Source organism: Hyalella azteca, unplaced genomic scaffold (assembly GCF_000764305.2).
Source record: "Hyalella azteca isolate HAZT.00-mixed unplaced genomic scaffold, Hazt_2.0.2 contig7106, whole genome shotgun sequence".
Taxonomy (NCBI): domain Eukaryota; kingdom Metazoa; phylum Arthropoda; class Malacostraca; order Amphipoda; family Hyalellidae; genus Hyalella; species Hyalella azteca.
This window is the reverse complement of record NW_025937238.1, coordinates 1-17,907: the sequence shown is the minus strand read 5'-3', so window position 1 is coordinate 17,907 and position 17,907 is coordinate 1. Positions and strand designations below refer to the sequence as shown.

The 17,907-nt window shown below is 37.9% G+C and overlaps 1 protein-coding gene across 1 annotated transcript; it reads right to left on the bottom strand.

Annotated features, from left to right (window-relative positions):
• Positions 1-6,712: 6,712 nt before the first annotated feature.
• LOC125178101 lies at positions 6,713-12,230 on the bottom strand. The gene is made up of 3 exons (XM_047881120.1): positions 11,973-12,230; positions 8,318-9,377; positions 6,713-6,819 (listed from the first exon to the last, which is right to left on the bottom strand). The coding sequence occupies exons 1-3, from the start codon at positions 12,087-12,089 to the stop codon at positions 6,713-6,715; spliced, it is 1,284 nt and encodes a 427-aa protein (XP_047737076.1). The 5' UTR covers positions 12,090-12,230.
• Positions 12,231-17,907: the final 5,677 nt, after the last annotated feature.

Below are 17,907 nucleotides of genomic sequence, written 5' to 3'. Positions count from 1 at the left end.
CACGTCTTTATGATGGAGCCGCAATCCTCATTACGTTGTTTAGGTTGCTACCCAAGATTTCAATAAAGTTTCATGGAAATGACTTTGGATTAACCCACGGCGGAAATCCCTGTAGCCTGGGAGTTGAAGCTGTGACAATTTCGTTGTATCATCAGGTTTCATGATGGAGTTACATATATGTATAAGGATGAATTAGGTTATTTCTGAAAAACTACAAGTTATACGAGTATAGATTCAGGAAATTTCCATCAAGCTCATCAATATTGGAATGGTCACTGAATTAGACGTTAGAAATGCTTCTATTCTTCATTTTGCAGCAGTTGCAAGCAATATTTCAGACCCCGTTAAAATTGTTTGCTAGACGAATGGTTATTTCAACAAAAGAACTGTTCAGCTTTGGACATATGTCTGCATGCTTGAGCTTATTGCTAAAGCAGAAGATTTTTTTATGAACTATTGCTTACAAGTAACCCATCTGTGAGCAACATATTTGATTTGAGGATTTCCCATAACTATAATATATTCCGTTATTAATTAGATTGTCTCTTCGGGAATTAAGAGTGCAGTTGATATATTTAATGCTTGAGAAGAACTACATGTGAAACTCAATACTGTCATTGCAGCAGCCGATGATTGATGCAGAAAGATCCTTATTTGCTATGAAGTGTGAACAACTGAAAGCTGCAATCAAGTTACTCCATTTTGTTAAGATTAACATGTGCTTCTCCATTCTCTTGCGTAGTCTTTCTTTTATCAATTAACGCAGAATTTGAGGCCCTTGGAGAACTGTTTGCTGGATAGAAATTTAATGTGACGAAAGTTACACGACATGATACGGTTAATAATTCAACGATTATTTTAAACACAACGTTGTTCATTCGGCAGGATACATAAATGGAATAGGATAAATTGGCTTCACTTGCATTACAATAATGATCTTACGTGCCGAGGTTTAATAAGTTCTCCCCAATAAACACAAATATTTTAATTGAACGAAAAGTAAACACTTATTTTAGGAACATTTGAACACAGTTAAATATAACACAAGTTTAGAGCATTTTTCCACGGCACAAAACTGTTTCTTACTTTATAGGCTTGAAACTCAGCATAGCGCCTATTTCTCCACAACACAGTACATAAGATTTCCGTGTTATAATATTAATACATACAATAATGACAGTAGGATATCTAATATGCTGGAATACAGAATAATATGCTTACCTCCGCAGTTGTCCGAATTCAACTGACTAGTCCCTGCTCTTATCCCAGAACAAGTCTGCCTGAATTCTTACGCTGCTACAGGATCGTCAACACCTTAATTAACTTATTCTACGTTTCCCACACCGGTCACTATTGTTCTTCTTCTCACTGTTTCCCGAAGTTTTCCCGAATATTCAGCTAAGATCCCTACAAATACCTCGAATCAATTATATTGATGATGTATCGATTGATTTTTTTCATTTGCGATTATTGCCCTCATTTCTAACCACGTCATGTGAAAATAGAGTCTAGTTGTAAACGTCTATGCATGGAAATTGAGCCTCTGATAGACTGCTCCGATCTTAAACTAAGCTAGTAGTACTAGACTGCATATATATAGCGTGCAGAGATTCCAATGCACCCTCACTTCGCCCCATTATATGGGGGGTTTGGAGGGGGCATTTTTTAACGCATTTTTTCAGATTCGGTCTGTCCCGAACGTATCAGGTACCAAATATGCGCGCCCAGCAGTCGCCCCACGGTTGTCAAAGAATAGACTGGATCCTAATCAGGTGCTTATTTCCCTCGTACAACCAGAACCTAAAGCGGGCATAGAGCCGCTAACTTACACCGCTTGGCGAGCTTGGGGCGTCCTTAAGCCAGCGGCTAACAGGAATCAAAATTTTGATGTGGTAGATTCCTGCAGCGACCCCTTTTAAAACCATGTGAAATATATTGGAAGTACATACATGGATAACACGTTTGACCACAGCGGGAAACAATTAAAGGTAACTAACATGAGAATACTATTTCAATTTTTCACAGATGTACATCACCCGAGGTCTGTGTAGGCGATAGCGTCCAAGGCGAAGCTGAGGGCGGTCTGGCTGATGCCGTTGAGTGCAGTACACTTTACAGACTCGCGAAATTTCGAAGAGCCGTCGTCGTGGATCCTAAAGCACGGCGATGTGCGGGAAACGTGAGGATGCTACGTGAATTTCTTTACGATCGTTGCTTCGACCGTCGACGAAATCACGGGGATGGAATCGGTTTCTTCGGTGCAGGACGTTCGCCGATGGCTACGAATCGGTTTCTTCGGTGCAGGACGTTCGCCGATGGCTACGACTAGAAAATAGTCTATTCTGTGCTGATTCTCCGAAGGCGTACTAAATTCTTCTCTGATGTCCTACTCAATAAGACGAGACTTCACCGGAATACTGTCCTTTACACTTCACTCTATCGATCACACTGGAGAGTCTCCAACACGAGACTTCCTCACAGAACGCACGAGACTTCCTTCCAGCACGCCGGCTGACCATCACTGAGCTCCCTCTTCTTCTACCTCCCGTCTTTTATAGCCCCGTTCGCTACCCGCGTACGTGATGCGTCCTACCCCCGCTTTGTTTTGAATTTTAAACCGTCGGCTTCCATCAGTCTTCAATGGTTCTACATATATTAACAATTTTGAGATACTATGAATTTCTATACGAATCAGATTGACATTTATTCCAGACCCCTTGAGCCGCGGCCATATGGAGAAGAACGAGCCGACGGTGGCTGCGATCCAACGCTCCAATGTCCAAGTAAATAACCATACCATATCTGCTCCCACATATTTACACATCTCGAATATCCTTCATTCCGAACAAGACTAAGTATTGTGGTAGAAATGGTCAATGAACTTTGAGGCATGTTAGTATTATTGCCAGGAATGCATCGCAAAATCATAATTTGGATGCAAAATTTAGTCAGCCCTGTATTTCTCATGATATTTGTCTCGTATGTTTTTTCCTTTTGTAGGACGTTGACGGTTCTCCTTCGGAAAGAGAGGCAATAATGAACAATTTCTTGACTGAGAAGGAGAAGCCAAATCTTATGAATGGAGTAAGTTTTGATCATCTCAAAAGCATAGGTGGGCAGTAGCGCGCTACATGTAGCGGCCGCTACTAGCGGCCGCTACTAGCGGCCGCTACATTTTCAGTAGCGGTAGCGGTAGCGGCTCTACATTTAAGGCAATGTAGCGGTAGCGGTAGCGCCCGCTACATATTTAAGTAGCGATACGAGGTTTTGCCGCTACAGCGCTACCGCTATAAAATTGTTAGGAATAATTACAAAGTCACAAAATAAACGTTAACGAAATAAAAATGTCCATCGGTAACCTGATTTTCGATTTGCCAGTTCAAACGAAAAATATTGTTCGATATATTGAAAAAACTAATAAGAAAATTGCGAATAAAACAAATTCTCTGGTCTTCAATGAAACCTGCTTGAAAGAATAAATATATATATATATTCATTTTACATAACTTTACAACTGCATTACGCAAAAACTATTGCACGAACATCCATGGTAGTAGCTTTGTTAAACGCGTCTTGTTTGTAGCTTTCCAACTAGTGCAAACACTTTGTAATTAACGAGAGTAATGATCTATATATACAGATTTAATTCAAATAAATCTTTGCACATATTGTTAAAAATGTTCATATATATATTTTTAAAATTGTCTTACGCAAAAATTATAGCACGCACAGACATGCGGTAAACTTCGTTAGACGCGCCTTTTCAGCAGCTAAAAAATGAGTCAAGAAAAGCCGAAATTTCAGATTTTTAGGGTAGCCGGTCCCCTTAATAGTATTAAATATTATTTAAAAACCAGCATGATACATACATAATATAAATTACAGAATAAAACTGTACGACAGATTTCGGTGTAATGTTGTCAACCTCAGCCTGTTACTAGTGTCAACATTTTAGTTGTTACCTGTTAAGTTGTTACCAGTTACCACTTAATTACAGGTTTTTTTCGTCTTTCAGTTTGCTTACAGTTATTTTTACACAGTTATTTTTATGTTTCACCTTCCCTACATGGATGTCTACTTTAATCTACCAATCTCAAAAATAATCCACATATATATACAAAAAGACTGTGTATATGTGGATGTGTATTTATGTGCATATGTGGATAATTTTTTAGATTGGTAGATTAAAGTTCACATCCATATAGGAAAGGTGAAACATAAAAAACTGTAACTTTTATTTACTGTATCTAACCCATACTTGTTCGGTTAGGTTAATTGCAATAAAGTTGCATTGATATGTTTTAAAAATGTTTTATTATCATTAAATGTTAATGAGTAAATCCCAATAGCAGAACAATAAATATTAAGAGATTTCTAATAATTTTGCCATTGTAGCGGCTAATGTAGCGCGCTACATTTTACTGTAGCGGTAGCGGTAGCGCCCGTTACAATCTAGTGGATGTAGCGGTAGCGGTAGCGCCCGCTACATTTAGAGCATGTAGCGGTAGCGGTAGCGCCCGCTACATTTAGAGCATGTAGCGGTAGCGGTAGCGCCCGCTACATTTAGAGCATGTAGCGGTAGCGGTAGCGGCGCTACATTTCAAAGTAGCGCTGCCCAGCTCTGCTCAAAAGCAACAGTAATGGTGTAAAGCCACGTCCTGTTAAGGGCCTGATGATCGCAGCCATTGTTCTGTTAACAGGGGTACTACTGTGAGTTGCTCTCAGGCTTTACGGATACGTTCAAAGTTGTAAGCCCTCACACGATGTGATATCACACGCGGTATTAATGACGTGGGCGAGTGATAGGGTACGAAACGGAAAATAGTTCCGTATCATAGAAAATGACAAAAAAAACAATTAGTTCGAAGCATCAAAGTAGGAAATGCCGTGCATTGGTGATTCTGAATATTTGGAGTGCTTAAACGCTCAGCCGTCGCATTTCTTTCAACTCGACTAGCAATGAAGAGAAATAAATATGCGAAGAAGATACATTCGATTTCAGGACATTCAAGAAGATTCATTATGCAAGCGATTCACTTGTTGACTTTAAATACGACAAATATAAGAAGTTTGATTTACAGTATTCTCATCCAATCTGATGCATTAATTGTTTGAGGTGCGACTGTGTACATTTAAGATTGCCGCTGAGGTTAACCTGTTGTCTACTTCCCTAATTACAACACTTCTTTTTAACTTCACTTCATGTTTGTCTGTTTGTCTGTCTGTCTGCTACAAATCTTGTAATCGAAATTTAATACACTTCTACTTACCCTATCTATCTGAAATTTTGCACACCTGCGTAAAGTTAGAGACAATGCATAAATCAAATGACAAAATAAATAATTTTTGGATTAAAAAATTGTTTTTTCCAATATTAAAAAAATTTTAAAAATAATTTCGTCAGCTACAAATCTTATAACCGATATTTCACACACTTTTAGCTGTCCAATTGATCTGAAATTTTGCACACTTGTGTGAAGTTGGAGGCAATGCATGAATCAATTGACAGAATAAATAATTTTGAGAAAAAATTGTATATTTAAAAAAAAAAATTGAAAAATTAATTTTTTTAATATTCGAAAATGAAATGAGAAATTCATTGTACATCTGTAACATTGGAGACACTTGATTCTTGAGAAGAGTGTCTTTAAAAAGTAATTTTTAAATGTAATTTAGTTTTTAATTTTCAGTTATAAGTTTTTAGTTTTTAGTTTTTAATTTTAATAAGAGAATTGGTTCGCAGAACGAAGCCAGAAGGAAACGAGAAGCGCGCAGCGCGACGAGGAACTCGTGCACTGTAGAATACGTACGCACATATAAGTACAAGTTCGAACGTTAACAGTGTAGAACACAATATTTAATTTCAGTTGAATGAGTCACTGTTTCAGGGTGAATATGTCTCTCTCTCCAATTCTCACCATATATTGCCGGTGGCAACAGTACGTATAAGCAAGGATAAGTTCAGTTCAAAAATCAAAAACGACAGAGTTGAAGACCAAGTAGAGGCGGTTAGGTTGATTCTTATCTGAATAAGACAGAAAACCAACTTAAGCCTAAAATTAATGGAATCAAAGTTATACCGCAATGGATTTCAATATGATTCAAGAATAATGTTTGATTCGAGAATAATATAAATTCAGAATAATGGTAACAGTTTGAAATCTAAATAACAAACCTATTTGTTTCCGTTGAGGAACCCTAGACAAGAGTTCTCATGTAGAGAACTATTAGAAAGAAAATAGTGAAAACAGTATAAGGAGTGTTCGCTCGTACCTAAAGAGTTAAAGCGCATGCAAGCATGCAAGTTAATTCACAGCACTAAGGCATGTGACATAATCGGTATAAACCGAAGCTCCAAGGAGCCAATAACCCCTACGGGTTCAAAGCACTGGCGTAAAGCCGGTAAAGCAAGATCTTAATTAAACGAGCGAAACACAGAAGTTCTAACATGCATTAAATTGAACAAAATAAAATGAAAACACACTCGCACAAACTCAAATTAAGGTATAGATAAGCAAGAGTTAACAAAATTGGTATTACTGTTTGAGCAAGAGGTCTTCACTCAGGTAAGGTTAAAGCAATATTAACTAAGATCGAGCTAACGAGCGTCGACTTTGCCTCCTAACACGCGACAAACGATAAGCGTATAAACATGAACCGAGTTAATTAGTTATAAATTTTAACATATTCCGGGCCAGCCAAAGCCGCAATTTTAATTGCAATGGCGTAGCCTCTCCTTGCAGCGCACGGCCGCCGCACGCTCGGGACGTTCAACGGCAGTCGGCACCTCCGCTTCCGCTTCATCAGCAGCCTCGTCTGCTGAAACAGACGACAAAGATAATTCTAATGGTTGTAAAAGATTAATAGAGTAATTTCCTTCAGACTTGTCAGCTCTAACAAGTCTAACTGATCTGATTTTGCCATTGCTTCCTCTAAATAGCTTAACAACTCTACCTAGCTCCCACAATGGCTTAATTTTAGTTTCAGAACTAATTAAAACAATGTCTCCTACTTTAATTTTATTCTCCCACCCATCTGAATACAAATTATTTCCAGTCTCCCGCAAAGACAAGAGGTACTCCTGATACAAGAGGTCCCTAAATTTGTCCAAGCGATCGTCTCTCCTCACTAACGCTTCAAGAAGCTCCTCTCTACCTACAGCCCCTGACGATGTCCCAACTGCTCCTGAAAAAAACCAGGCTTTTTCCGACATCAAACATCAAGAAACTGTTTGGCGTTACAACTTCCCTTAGATCTTCAGAAATTCTGTAAGTGAGGGGACGTGAGTTGATGGCAAACTGTACATCTGATAATAAGGTAATGAATTCAAAATAATCTAGACCTTTGCGGCCAACAGTTTTGTACAAACAACCTTTAATGGTCCTGATCATGCGTTTCCAAGCTGACCCGACCCATGCACTGTATAACGGGATTCTAATATGCTTCATGTTGTTCTTCTGAAGATAATTATTGAAATCATCATATGCAGAATTCCCTAATACTTTAGCTGACTTAATAAAAGTGCTAGCATTGTCACTGTAAATGGCATCTGGGATACCGTAGCAATTACAAAATCTAGTAAATGCCTGCAAGAAATCACTAACGGACATGCTAGGTACTAATTCTAAATGAATAGCTCGAATACTAAGGCACGTTAAGACTTATAAATACATTTTCACGAAAGAGTTTCCCAGCTTGACATGAAAATGACCAGTGTAATCAACACCAACATTCTTAAAAGGTCGCAAGTAATTGACTTTACCGCCAACAAAATAAGTCTGTCGGGGATATTTGAATGCCCGACTGTTCAATTTACGACACGTTATGCACTGCGCTAACACGCGTTTGATTACTGAGCGACCCGCAGGAATCCAAATCCCCGAGTTTCGCAGAAAGTTTAATGTGGAACCAAGTCCCAAATGTTTGCATCTGAAATGAGCATCCCAAATGAACAAATTAGTGAGGTGACTATTTTTAGGCAAAAGCAATGGGTTTCTAACATCGTCAGCGAGGTAAGTGCATTTTTCGAGCCTGCCACGTGAGCGTAGCACACCCGACTCGTCCAAAAACAAATTCAAATTGTTGACCAACACTGGAGGTTTAATTTTACCTTTGGACTGCAAAAACTCAATTTCAGGCCCGAACGAAATGGATTGCTTGTGCTTTACCCAATACAACTTAGCCTTCTGAATGGCTTCAGCTTCGTCTTGGGCACTGCGTCTAAGCTGGGCAACAAATTTCAAAACCAAAGCGGTTATGCGAATCATCTTGTGCAAGTTAGAATACTTATCAGTAGGGAAAATTGGTTCTGGCACACCTGCAACCGCTGAGCCAGTTGGCAGAGTACTTTTGTCCTCTCGTCCCTGCAAAGCAAAGTTAGAGGCCAAAGCCCCATTAACAGGCGACAAACAACCAAGCTCACGCTGGGGCCAAACAAAAGTTGACGAGAGGAAATCTGGACCATGGATCCAGAATTGGAACTTCTTCTGAAATTCGACAATATTAACATCTCTGGTAACCAAATCTGCTGGATTGAGTTCGGTAGGAATGAACCTGAACTTTGCGTCTAGCCCGTACTTTTTCTCTAGTTCTACTCGAAATTCAGAAATGTCTTTAACTCTGTTCCTCGCGAACACATTCTTGGCCTTGACTTTGTTCGTCAAGATCCAAGACAGCACAATCTGCGCATCAATGCCAAATGTTACTGAAGATACTTTAAATTTTTCGCTCTCCAAAATGGAAAAGAGACACTTGAAGGCCAAAAACACAGCAAGTAATTCCAAAGTTGGAACAGATTTTGATTTAATTGGAGCAATCTTATTCTTAGAGAAAATCAAGTTAGAATTGCAATGATCATCATACTGCTGAACTGCATACATTGCACAGCCATAAGACGTTTGTGAAGCGTCAGAAAATAAGATTAAAGATACCTCTTTATCAGAGTCAATGGTTTTGCGCTGGAAGGAGAAATTAGTCAACTGTTGAACATTAGACGATATTGTCTGCCATTCCTGACAATGCTCTTCATTAAGAGGGTCGTCCCATGCGTATTTAGCAAGCCAGAGTTTCCTCAGAAATATCTTACTAGATACTAAAGCAGGGGTCACAAGTCCCAGGGGATCGAACACTTTAGCCAACTGAGACAATACTTTCCTCTTAGTTGCAGTACCCTCCGTAGATACCGGACTCATTCTGGATACGCACATCGTGTCCGTCGCAGGATAATACTGGTAGCCAAGGACCTTCTCACTGCTACTCCCGTGATCTGTACCACAACGGTCATTGTGAAATTCTCTCTGGAGAGCAGCGTTGTTGGACACCCAACTACGTAAAGTGAACCCACCATCAGCCATTCTGGAAGTGGTCTGATGGTACATCTGCAACAAACTCTCGTCATCGTTACCTGTGAAAAACAGATTGTCAACATACATGTTCTCGCGTAAGACACGAGAGCAGACGTCATCAGGATATTTCTTCACATGATGCTGAATGACGAAATTAAGGACAAATGGTGAACAAGACAAACCGAAAACCAAGGAAGTATATCGGTACGCTTTAAGGTTGTTGTTGGAATCTCTCCACAAAATTGAGAAGCGGTTGCGATCAACCTCATTCTTAAGTTTAATCATTAGAAATGCCGATTTGAAATCGGACATAACTAGGTAATCATTTGACCTGATGTTAAGAAGTAATCCAAAAAGTTTGTTTAATAGGTCTACACCTGGAAACGCTGCCTCATTCAGAGACGAGGAATCCCCAATCTTAAGACTGCAATTCAATACAGGGCGAATCTTTTTGGTGACTTGAGCCTCCTCTCTAACAACCGGTCTGTGTGTAATCCAAATGTGATCATTCACGTCAATTTCATCTAGCGGAAGTTCCTCAAGAACTCCGTCTGCAAGCTGCTTAGCGAACACCTTACCGTAGGCGTCGCGCATACCGGTCTTGTCGAGCCGCTCTATCACTCTCCCAAGTACAGCCTTGGCAACTTTAAAGTTTGGTTTAACATCAGCAATTTTATCAGGCCACCAGGGTATTTCAACAAAATATTTACCATCTTCTAGAACCAAAGACTTCTCAAAGTTGTCAAGGTGAGAAGCGTCAGAATTGGCAATTTCATTGTTAGTTTCTTTAATTCCAATAGAATCCAATTTAAACAGATTGTCCAAGTGGCCCTCAATTTCACTGTCTTTGGCAATACTAGCAATAGGATCTCGCATGTGCAGACGGGATCCAGAACAAAATTGACCAATGATAACGATACAGAACAATCTGACACTGCACTTGAAACCTCCCCAAGTGAAGCAATCTGACTTGAAGTTAAGAAATTCTCTACATCTCCAAAGGGAGTAAGTTTACCTGCTAATGAAAATGCACTGCCTCTTAAGCACGGAACTACACGGAAATCTTTCAAGAACTGCAATACATCTATTCCTAATAAACCTTCCAGTTCTACTGTGTCTCTACAGTTGGTGAAGGAGCTGTCAGCCAGAGGTGTAATCCGAGAAATGTTCTCGCTAACTAATCCTAAGCCCTTCATGGCAAAGGTCAACCTGAACTCGTCACTGACAAGAATAGGTAGCTGAACGCGACCTCCAGCTTCTTCTAAATCAAAAAGCAAACTAATTTCTGAGAACTGTCTAACCCCACTCTTAAGAAAAGTATTAATTACAAAGTCCTTTTTAGTCCTATCCTGTGGTACACCTAGCTTATCTAACACCCGGTTATAGTGACGTAAGACTTCTGACTACCGGTGTCAATCAAAAATCTATCCTTAGTTTTCTTGTAACCACGGGACACTGTCAAAGTAATGGTTGGCAAAAGATGAGAGGAATTTAAGCACCAGTTTACTTTACTGGAAGGAGTTTCTTTTGACTTTTCAGAATTACATTTAAATTTAGGACACAAAGCTGAAATGTGGGTTTTCTTGCTACAAAAACGACACGGATAATCTAGGTTAGATGGACAAGAAGGCTTCATGTGCTTGGAACTTGAACACAAAAAACACAACCCTAACTCTTTACATCTAGAAATTCTACTNTGGAATGATTGGCTGCGCCACAGAACTTACAAGACTTGCTTGAAACACCTGCTGCCGAATTCACAAGAACTGATCTTTCGTCAGACAACGTACGGACAGGTTTTGCATCAGAGGCTTTGTCTTTTGGTTCAGCGGGCTTAATAGCTGAAGTATCCTTACGCAAGTTAAGCTTTCTAATGATCTCTACGTAGTTGTCAAAAATCTGATCTAAGCTAGGATAGTTGGTGTCTAATCTAATAATGAATTCATCCCTAACAATGGCAGGCAACTTGTGAAAATCCAAATGGCTAATAAACTCTGCAGAAGCTTCGTTGCTTAACAAATCACGCTTATAATGTTTCAGATCACTTAATACGCAACGAACTTCATTCAAAAAAAGTTTAGTTTCAAGAAAAGTATTATCAGGTTTAGGTTTCAATGCAAGCAGCTTCTGGTACAGATCATCAATAACGGCCTTACGGTTCAAAAATTCAGATTCAAGCAATTTTAAAGCAACATCATAATTTTCATCGTTAACCTGCAAATGCTGCAGAACTTTGTGGGCATAGCCTTGCAAATAAGTTTTTAAATAGGTGAATTTGGCTGAAGGCGAAAGAGTTTTACGGTGACCAATGCAGTTTTGAAGTTGCATAATGAAAGCACTGAACTCCAAATGACTAGCACCTTCCCCTGAGAATACCGGGCAGCTAAGATTAGGCAATTTAAGTTCAAAAGCAGTTTCGTTGACTTTGCAAGTTTGAGCTGATTTTTCTAAAGCGGCAATTTTAGTGGTAACCTCAATTAAATAGGCACTCTGACTTTCTAGTTCATTATCAAATTCCTCGGAAAATTCCGAAGAAACTCCTTGCAAGGATAAGATGGCGTTAATTTGTTCATCGACTGATTTTACATTTGACAACAGATCTTTAATGGAGGCAATAGCAGAACTCACCGCTGATTCAGGCGATTCATCCAGCATCTTAAGCAGCATGGTGATCTGACGCTTACGAACGGCCCTACTACGCCTCAGCTGCGTCAAGCCAACCTCGCTCCTTTCCGAATCGCACATTTCAGCAAATTAGGAGTTCAAGCTAGAAAAAATGGATTAATGCAAATGCACAGGATCGAAATGAGAGAGAGACCAGTGACTAACAAATAGATAAGAATTATATTGAATTTTGGTACAATTGGAAATCAAAAAACAAAGAAAGCGTTGAAACTTTTATTGTGGATCCGCCAAGAGAATTGGTTCGCAGAACGAAGCCAGAAGGAAACGAGAAGCGCGCAGCGCGACGAGGAACTCGTGCACTGTAGAATACGTACGCACATATAAGTACAAGTTCGAACGTTAACAGTGTAGAACACAATATTTAATTTCAGTTGAATGAGTCACTGTTTCAGGGTGAATATGTCTCTCTCTCCAGTTCTCACCATATATTGCCGGTGACAACAGTACGTATAAGCAAGGATAAGTTCAGTTCAAAAATCAAAAACGACAGAGTTGAAGACCAAGTAGAGGCGGTTAGGTTGATTCTTATCTGAATAAGACAGAAAACCAACTTAAGCCTAAAATTAATGGAATCAAAGTTATACCGCAATGGATTTCAATATGATTCAAGAATAATGTTTGATTCGAGAATAATATAAATTCAGAATAATGATAACAGTTTGAAATCTAAATAACAAACCTATTTGTTTCCGTTGAGGAACCCTAGAAAAGAGTTCTCATGTAGAGAACTATTAGAAAGAAAATAGTGAAAACAGTATAAGGAGTGTTCGCTCGTACCCAAAGAGTTAAAGCGCATGCAAGCATGCAAGTTAATTCACAGCACTAAGGCATGTGACATAATCGGTATAAACCGAAGCTCCAAGGAGCCAATAACCCCTACGGGTTCAAAGCACTGGCGTAAAGCCGGTAAAGCAAGATCTTAATTAAACGAGCGAAACACAGAAGTTCTAACATGCATTAAATTGAACAAAATAAAATGAAAACACACTCGCACAAACTCAAATTAAGGTATAGATAAGCAAGAGTTAACAAAATTGGTATTACTGTTTGAGCAAGAGGTCTTCACTCGGGTAAGGTTAAAGCAATATTAACTAAGATCGAGCTAACGAGCGTCGACTTTGCCTCCTAACACGCGACAAACGATAAGCGTATAAACATGAACGAGTTAATTAGTTATAAATTTTAACAATTTTTAATTTTTAATTTTTAATTTTTAATTTTTAATATTCAATTTTTAATTTTTAATTTTTAATTTTTAATTTTTAATTTTTAATGTTCAATTTTAATTTTTAATTTTTAATTTTTAATTTTTAATTTTTAATTTTTAGTTTTTATTTTTTAGTTTAGTTTTTAGTTATCAGTTTTCAGTTTTCATTTTCTAGTTTTTAGTTTTTAGTTTTTGTTTTTTGGGTTTTGGTTTTTGATTTTTTGCTTTTAGTTTTTAGTTTATTAGTTTTTAGTTTATACAACACTTCTCTTTAACTTCACTTCTTGTTTGTCTGTCTGCTACAAATCTTGTAATCGAAATTTATTACACTTATATTTATCCTATCGATCTGAAATTTTGCACACATGCGTAAAGTTGGAGACAATGTATGAATCAAATGACAAAATAAATAATTTTAAAATTGAAAATTTTATTTCAATATTAAAAAAAACTGAAAAAATACTTTCGTCAGCTACAAATCTTATAATTGATATATGACACACTTTTACCTGTCCAATTGATATAAAATTTTGCACACTTGTGTGAAGTTGGAGGCAATGCATGAATCAATTGACAGAATAATTAATTTTCAAAAAAAATTATATATTGAAAAAATTAAATATTTTATTTTTTAATATTCAAAAATAACATCAGAAATTCAGTGTACATCTGTAAAAATTAATTTAAAAATTAATTTTTAAACGTATATTATTTTAGAGCTGCTTTTACAATGTCTTCTGCATCTGCATTGTGATTGCATCAAATTCATTCCATTAGCCCGGTTATGCGTCAAGGCCATGGGACAATAGAGTACCTAGTGAATACGTTGTTGGGGACCATCCTAGGCACATACTCTGACACATACTCTGACGTTTACCACCTTCACCTATGGTTATAGTTTCCATTTTGGTTCGTGCGTCTTTCCTCCTGTTAGAATGTATTAGATAAAAAACATCGTACACCCTCCTGATTGTGTTGCTCTGTTGCTGTTCTTGATTTTTGTAGGACGTTTAATCCATTTTTTGTACTCGATTATTCCAGGTGGACGTGGGCATCTTATTCCATTTCTATCTCTTATGATTCGCATGAAATATTATCGTCTGATAGTAGTTGTCGCTGAATCGCTAGACGTCAGTGGGAAAAATAACTCTCGTGTTCCAAGAAAATGCTACATACTCATCGGATGGAAGGATTTTGGGCTGTGTAGTAAATAATCATTTAATTTTAGGTGGATTCCGAAGCTACCAGAATGTTGTGGATAGTCGCCTAGGAACTGATGAGCCTCTACGATCGACATGAATCTGCGCGAATTGGAAAGAGGGAACATCATCTGACGACAGCCGTCTTAGTTGGTGACGGAGTTCTGATTTTTATCAGCTGGAAGGACCGTGTAAAACTTGAATTTTGCTTTGGTCTCGTGCTAGAATTTAAGTTAGGTTCAACTTTATTTGTAGTCCGTATTATGGTGACATAATGTTATATTTTTAGGGTTAAGTTCTTGGTGTTTCCCGATAAAATTCAATGGGCAGCGATTTTTGGAGATTAATTTTCTCAAAACATAACTTTCTCAATGCCGAATGCTGAAAGTGTGGTTAATTAGACGCAAAACAAAGATGAGTGCGTTGAAAAACTAGACATAACTTGAGCATTTCTATAAATGCCTCGGACTGAACATCTAATTAGGTATACTTCTTTTGGCATTGGCAATGTTACGAATTCAAAGTTGCTTTTGCTAAAAATTGATTGATTATTTGCGGTATATATGATTATTTGATCTTGATTTACTGACTTGTATTTGTCTTCATGTTTTGAATCTTTCATTTATTAAAGTTACGTTCTTATCCCTGCATGTAGTTATAAGAGCGGAGTGAGCCTCTTGTTGATCTTTTCTTCCGCCTGGGCGTTTCTCGCCACCAGTTATATTCTACGACATATATAGTGGCATTCAAGTAAAGGCTGCGCGTCCTGTGCGTGAACTCAAGACATTTTTATTACATGTGGTAGCGATTAGACTTTCTGTTTTGTGTGGGATTTACTAGAGCAAATTTGTGTTAAGTATGGCAATAATTATTTTAATAAACACGTGATTAAATAAGCCACACGCGTTTCATTCGCCATATTCGCCACAGTCGCCAGGGACTCGGCGACTGAATCTCTCTATATGGGGACCATGAGATGAGATGGTCACGGTCGTGATGGTGCCGTGTCCCGACCACGACACGTGTCGTCGTTTGTATTATTAGTCATCAAACGAAAAAAATATAAACATATGATTCAAATAAGAAAAAGATTTCTTCGATCAAACAAAATTAATATAAAATTAAATTAATAATATTCAATAATTTGCGTTCTGCTACCTGGCAGGAGAAGCAAAGCGTTGTTACCTATTATGTCATGGACTTTAAATCGTAATTTGCTTGGAAATGCCACCTCTTGCAAATGTGGCTATAAGCTAAGTTTAAGAAAGTTCATGAAAGCATTTAATAGGATTACAGTTGATAGTCTTCCGAGCTGAAAGATATTTTTGTAATAGTATTGAAGTTATACACACAAAATTACTTAATGTCTGACGAGTCTGTCTTTTGACCCGGCAAAAAAATCTGAAGGAAGAGATTTTCCCACTTACAATGTGTTTAATATAAGGTATAGAAGGTAATAATATATTCAAAATATTAGTTGTTCACGCGTTGCAAGATACGTTTCTGCTTTGAACTGTCACGTTTTCGACCGCGAATTGAAGCGCCATTCAGCGAGCGCGCCATCTCACTCAAGGCGTTTACTACATCATTCTGCAATTTTGTCTCGTTGCCTTGCTCTCCAACCGGCTTTTCGCTTTTTCGAATGCCAAGAGCTGGTTCTTCGCAGTCACGACAAAACCAATGGAGCAATTCAGTTTTCTGGAGAAAAAAATATTCCTCAGAGCTCAACTTCAAACAGCTGATACAAATGAAGTCTTCGCAGCGTTCACAGATGACCGCCTGATCTGCCTCGCTTCCAGAGATCTCTTTGCAGAGTTTGCAAACTTTCATCTCCAAATTAGCTGATTTGATTTTAGCCTTTTGACTAGCAGAACTAGTGGGCTTTTCGATTACCTTTTTTTCTGTGTCCAGCCATCGTACAATGCACGGAGGGAAATACAAGTTTAAAACTGAATTTACTAGGGTAGAGTTGAAGTTAAAGTTCTATTTAAAACAGAATTTGAAATTAAAACTTCAATGAACGGAGAGCACACAAGTTTAAAACTGAATTGACTTGAGTAGAGTTCAGATTCCGTCGCAGACACGCAACTTGCAGAATGGAAGGCGTTAGAAATAGCTAGGGTTTGCCATGAGGGTGGGGGAGGGTATAGGAAGATGAGGCCTGAGCGTGCTCAAGGCTCCGTTGTTCTCCGGTATATATAGGCCTTCGCCGAAAGTTGCTAACAAGCTTCACGCTGCCCTCACTCCTTGCATTGGCATTGTCGGGAATAAAACACTTGTACCAGCCTTTTTTTCTCACTATTCGCACCATTATTACTAAACTGCACTGAAATCGAACCTTTCCCTGAAGTTCTTTTGGTACAAATTGGAGAGTTAAGTTAAACCAACATTGTAAAAAGTGAGAAAATTGGGACCCGCAAACACGAACGTGCGTTCTCGATCACGGCCAGAGAGCAAGTAGTTGTAGATTTTTTGGTGACCCGAAAAGGTTTGTCATTCGAATTTGATCGAATATGGTTTTTGTTTGGAGTTGCCGGAGAATAATTTGAAAAGTTAGTGTCGGTGTGAAACCAGAGTAAAGGTACCATCAATTCTAGGTAAAGATATGATTTATAACATAGTATAGTTATGAGCAGATATGATTAATTTTATATTAATATATATGATTCAGTATATTGGTATAGTACGACAGTAGGTCTTGTGTTATGCATGTTTTATTGAAGACCAGATAAGAAATTTTCTGGTTTATTGTTTCATTGAGTCGGACGATATTTATCGTAGACATTGGCAAATCAAGCATGACTCAATAAATTGTTTTATTATGTGAACGAGGTTCCGAATAAACATTATTCAATATCATGTTGAATGAAGGCTTAACAACACTTAAAATTGAGATGAAAAGATTTAGGAGCACATTGAATATTATAGGTACGACAAAAAATTTGGACGAAACGTCAGAATTTGAAATTACTTGCAAAATAATTTTGAACAATAATTTTTGAGCAATATCTGCAATTCCCTGAACCTGCATTAAGTAATCTCAAAATTTCAACTGTATCAAAACCTTCATTTCATTGCTATTAATAATGTTGAATAACATTATTCAAAATTCGAACATTATTCATTCAATGAATAAATCTTACGAATGATGTTGATTTTTATCGAAATAAACTTTTAAAACAGCTTTTCGAGTAACTCAAATATCATTCGCCTCATTAAAAAAGTGAAATAAAACATTAAAGCTCTGCTCGTTAATAATAATCTGCTTATTTATGTACAAGTGTTAATTCCTTGTTCTCAAATGCACTTTTCTTGTATATTTTGATCGCCTGAAGCAGGCGTGTCACCGACATTTTACTTTAGTTCAGTTTTATTAGCATCTAGTTGCTGTTGTAGTAAAATTCGGGGTCCCCCCGGTTTTACCCCGCGCTCTCAGTACGCGTATTGATACTTGTATCCGAACAACTTTATA

What these genes read in the sequence shown, in the direction of transcription:
- LOC125178101 (XM_047881120.1), bottom strand. Translation starts at nt 12,089, where the DNA reads ATGTGCGATTCGGAAAGGAGCGAGGTTGGCTTGACGCAGCTGAGGCGT. An exon ending in ATGAATCGCCTGAATCAGCG is followed by an intron (nt 9,378 to 11,972) that starts GTGAGTTCTGCT and finishes AGTTTGTTGCAG; the next exon opens with ATGTACCATCAGACCACTTC. An exon ending in AACTGGCTCAGCGGTTGCAG is followed by an intron (nt 6,820 to 8,317) that starts GTGTGCCAGAAC and finishes CGTCTGTTTCAG; the next exon opens with CAGACGAGGCTGCTGATGAA.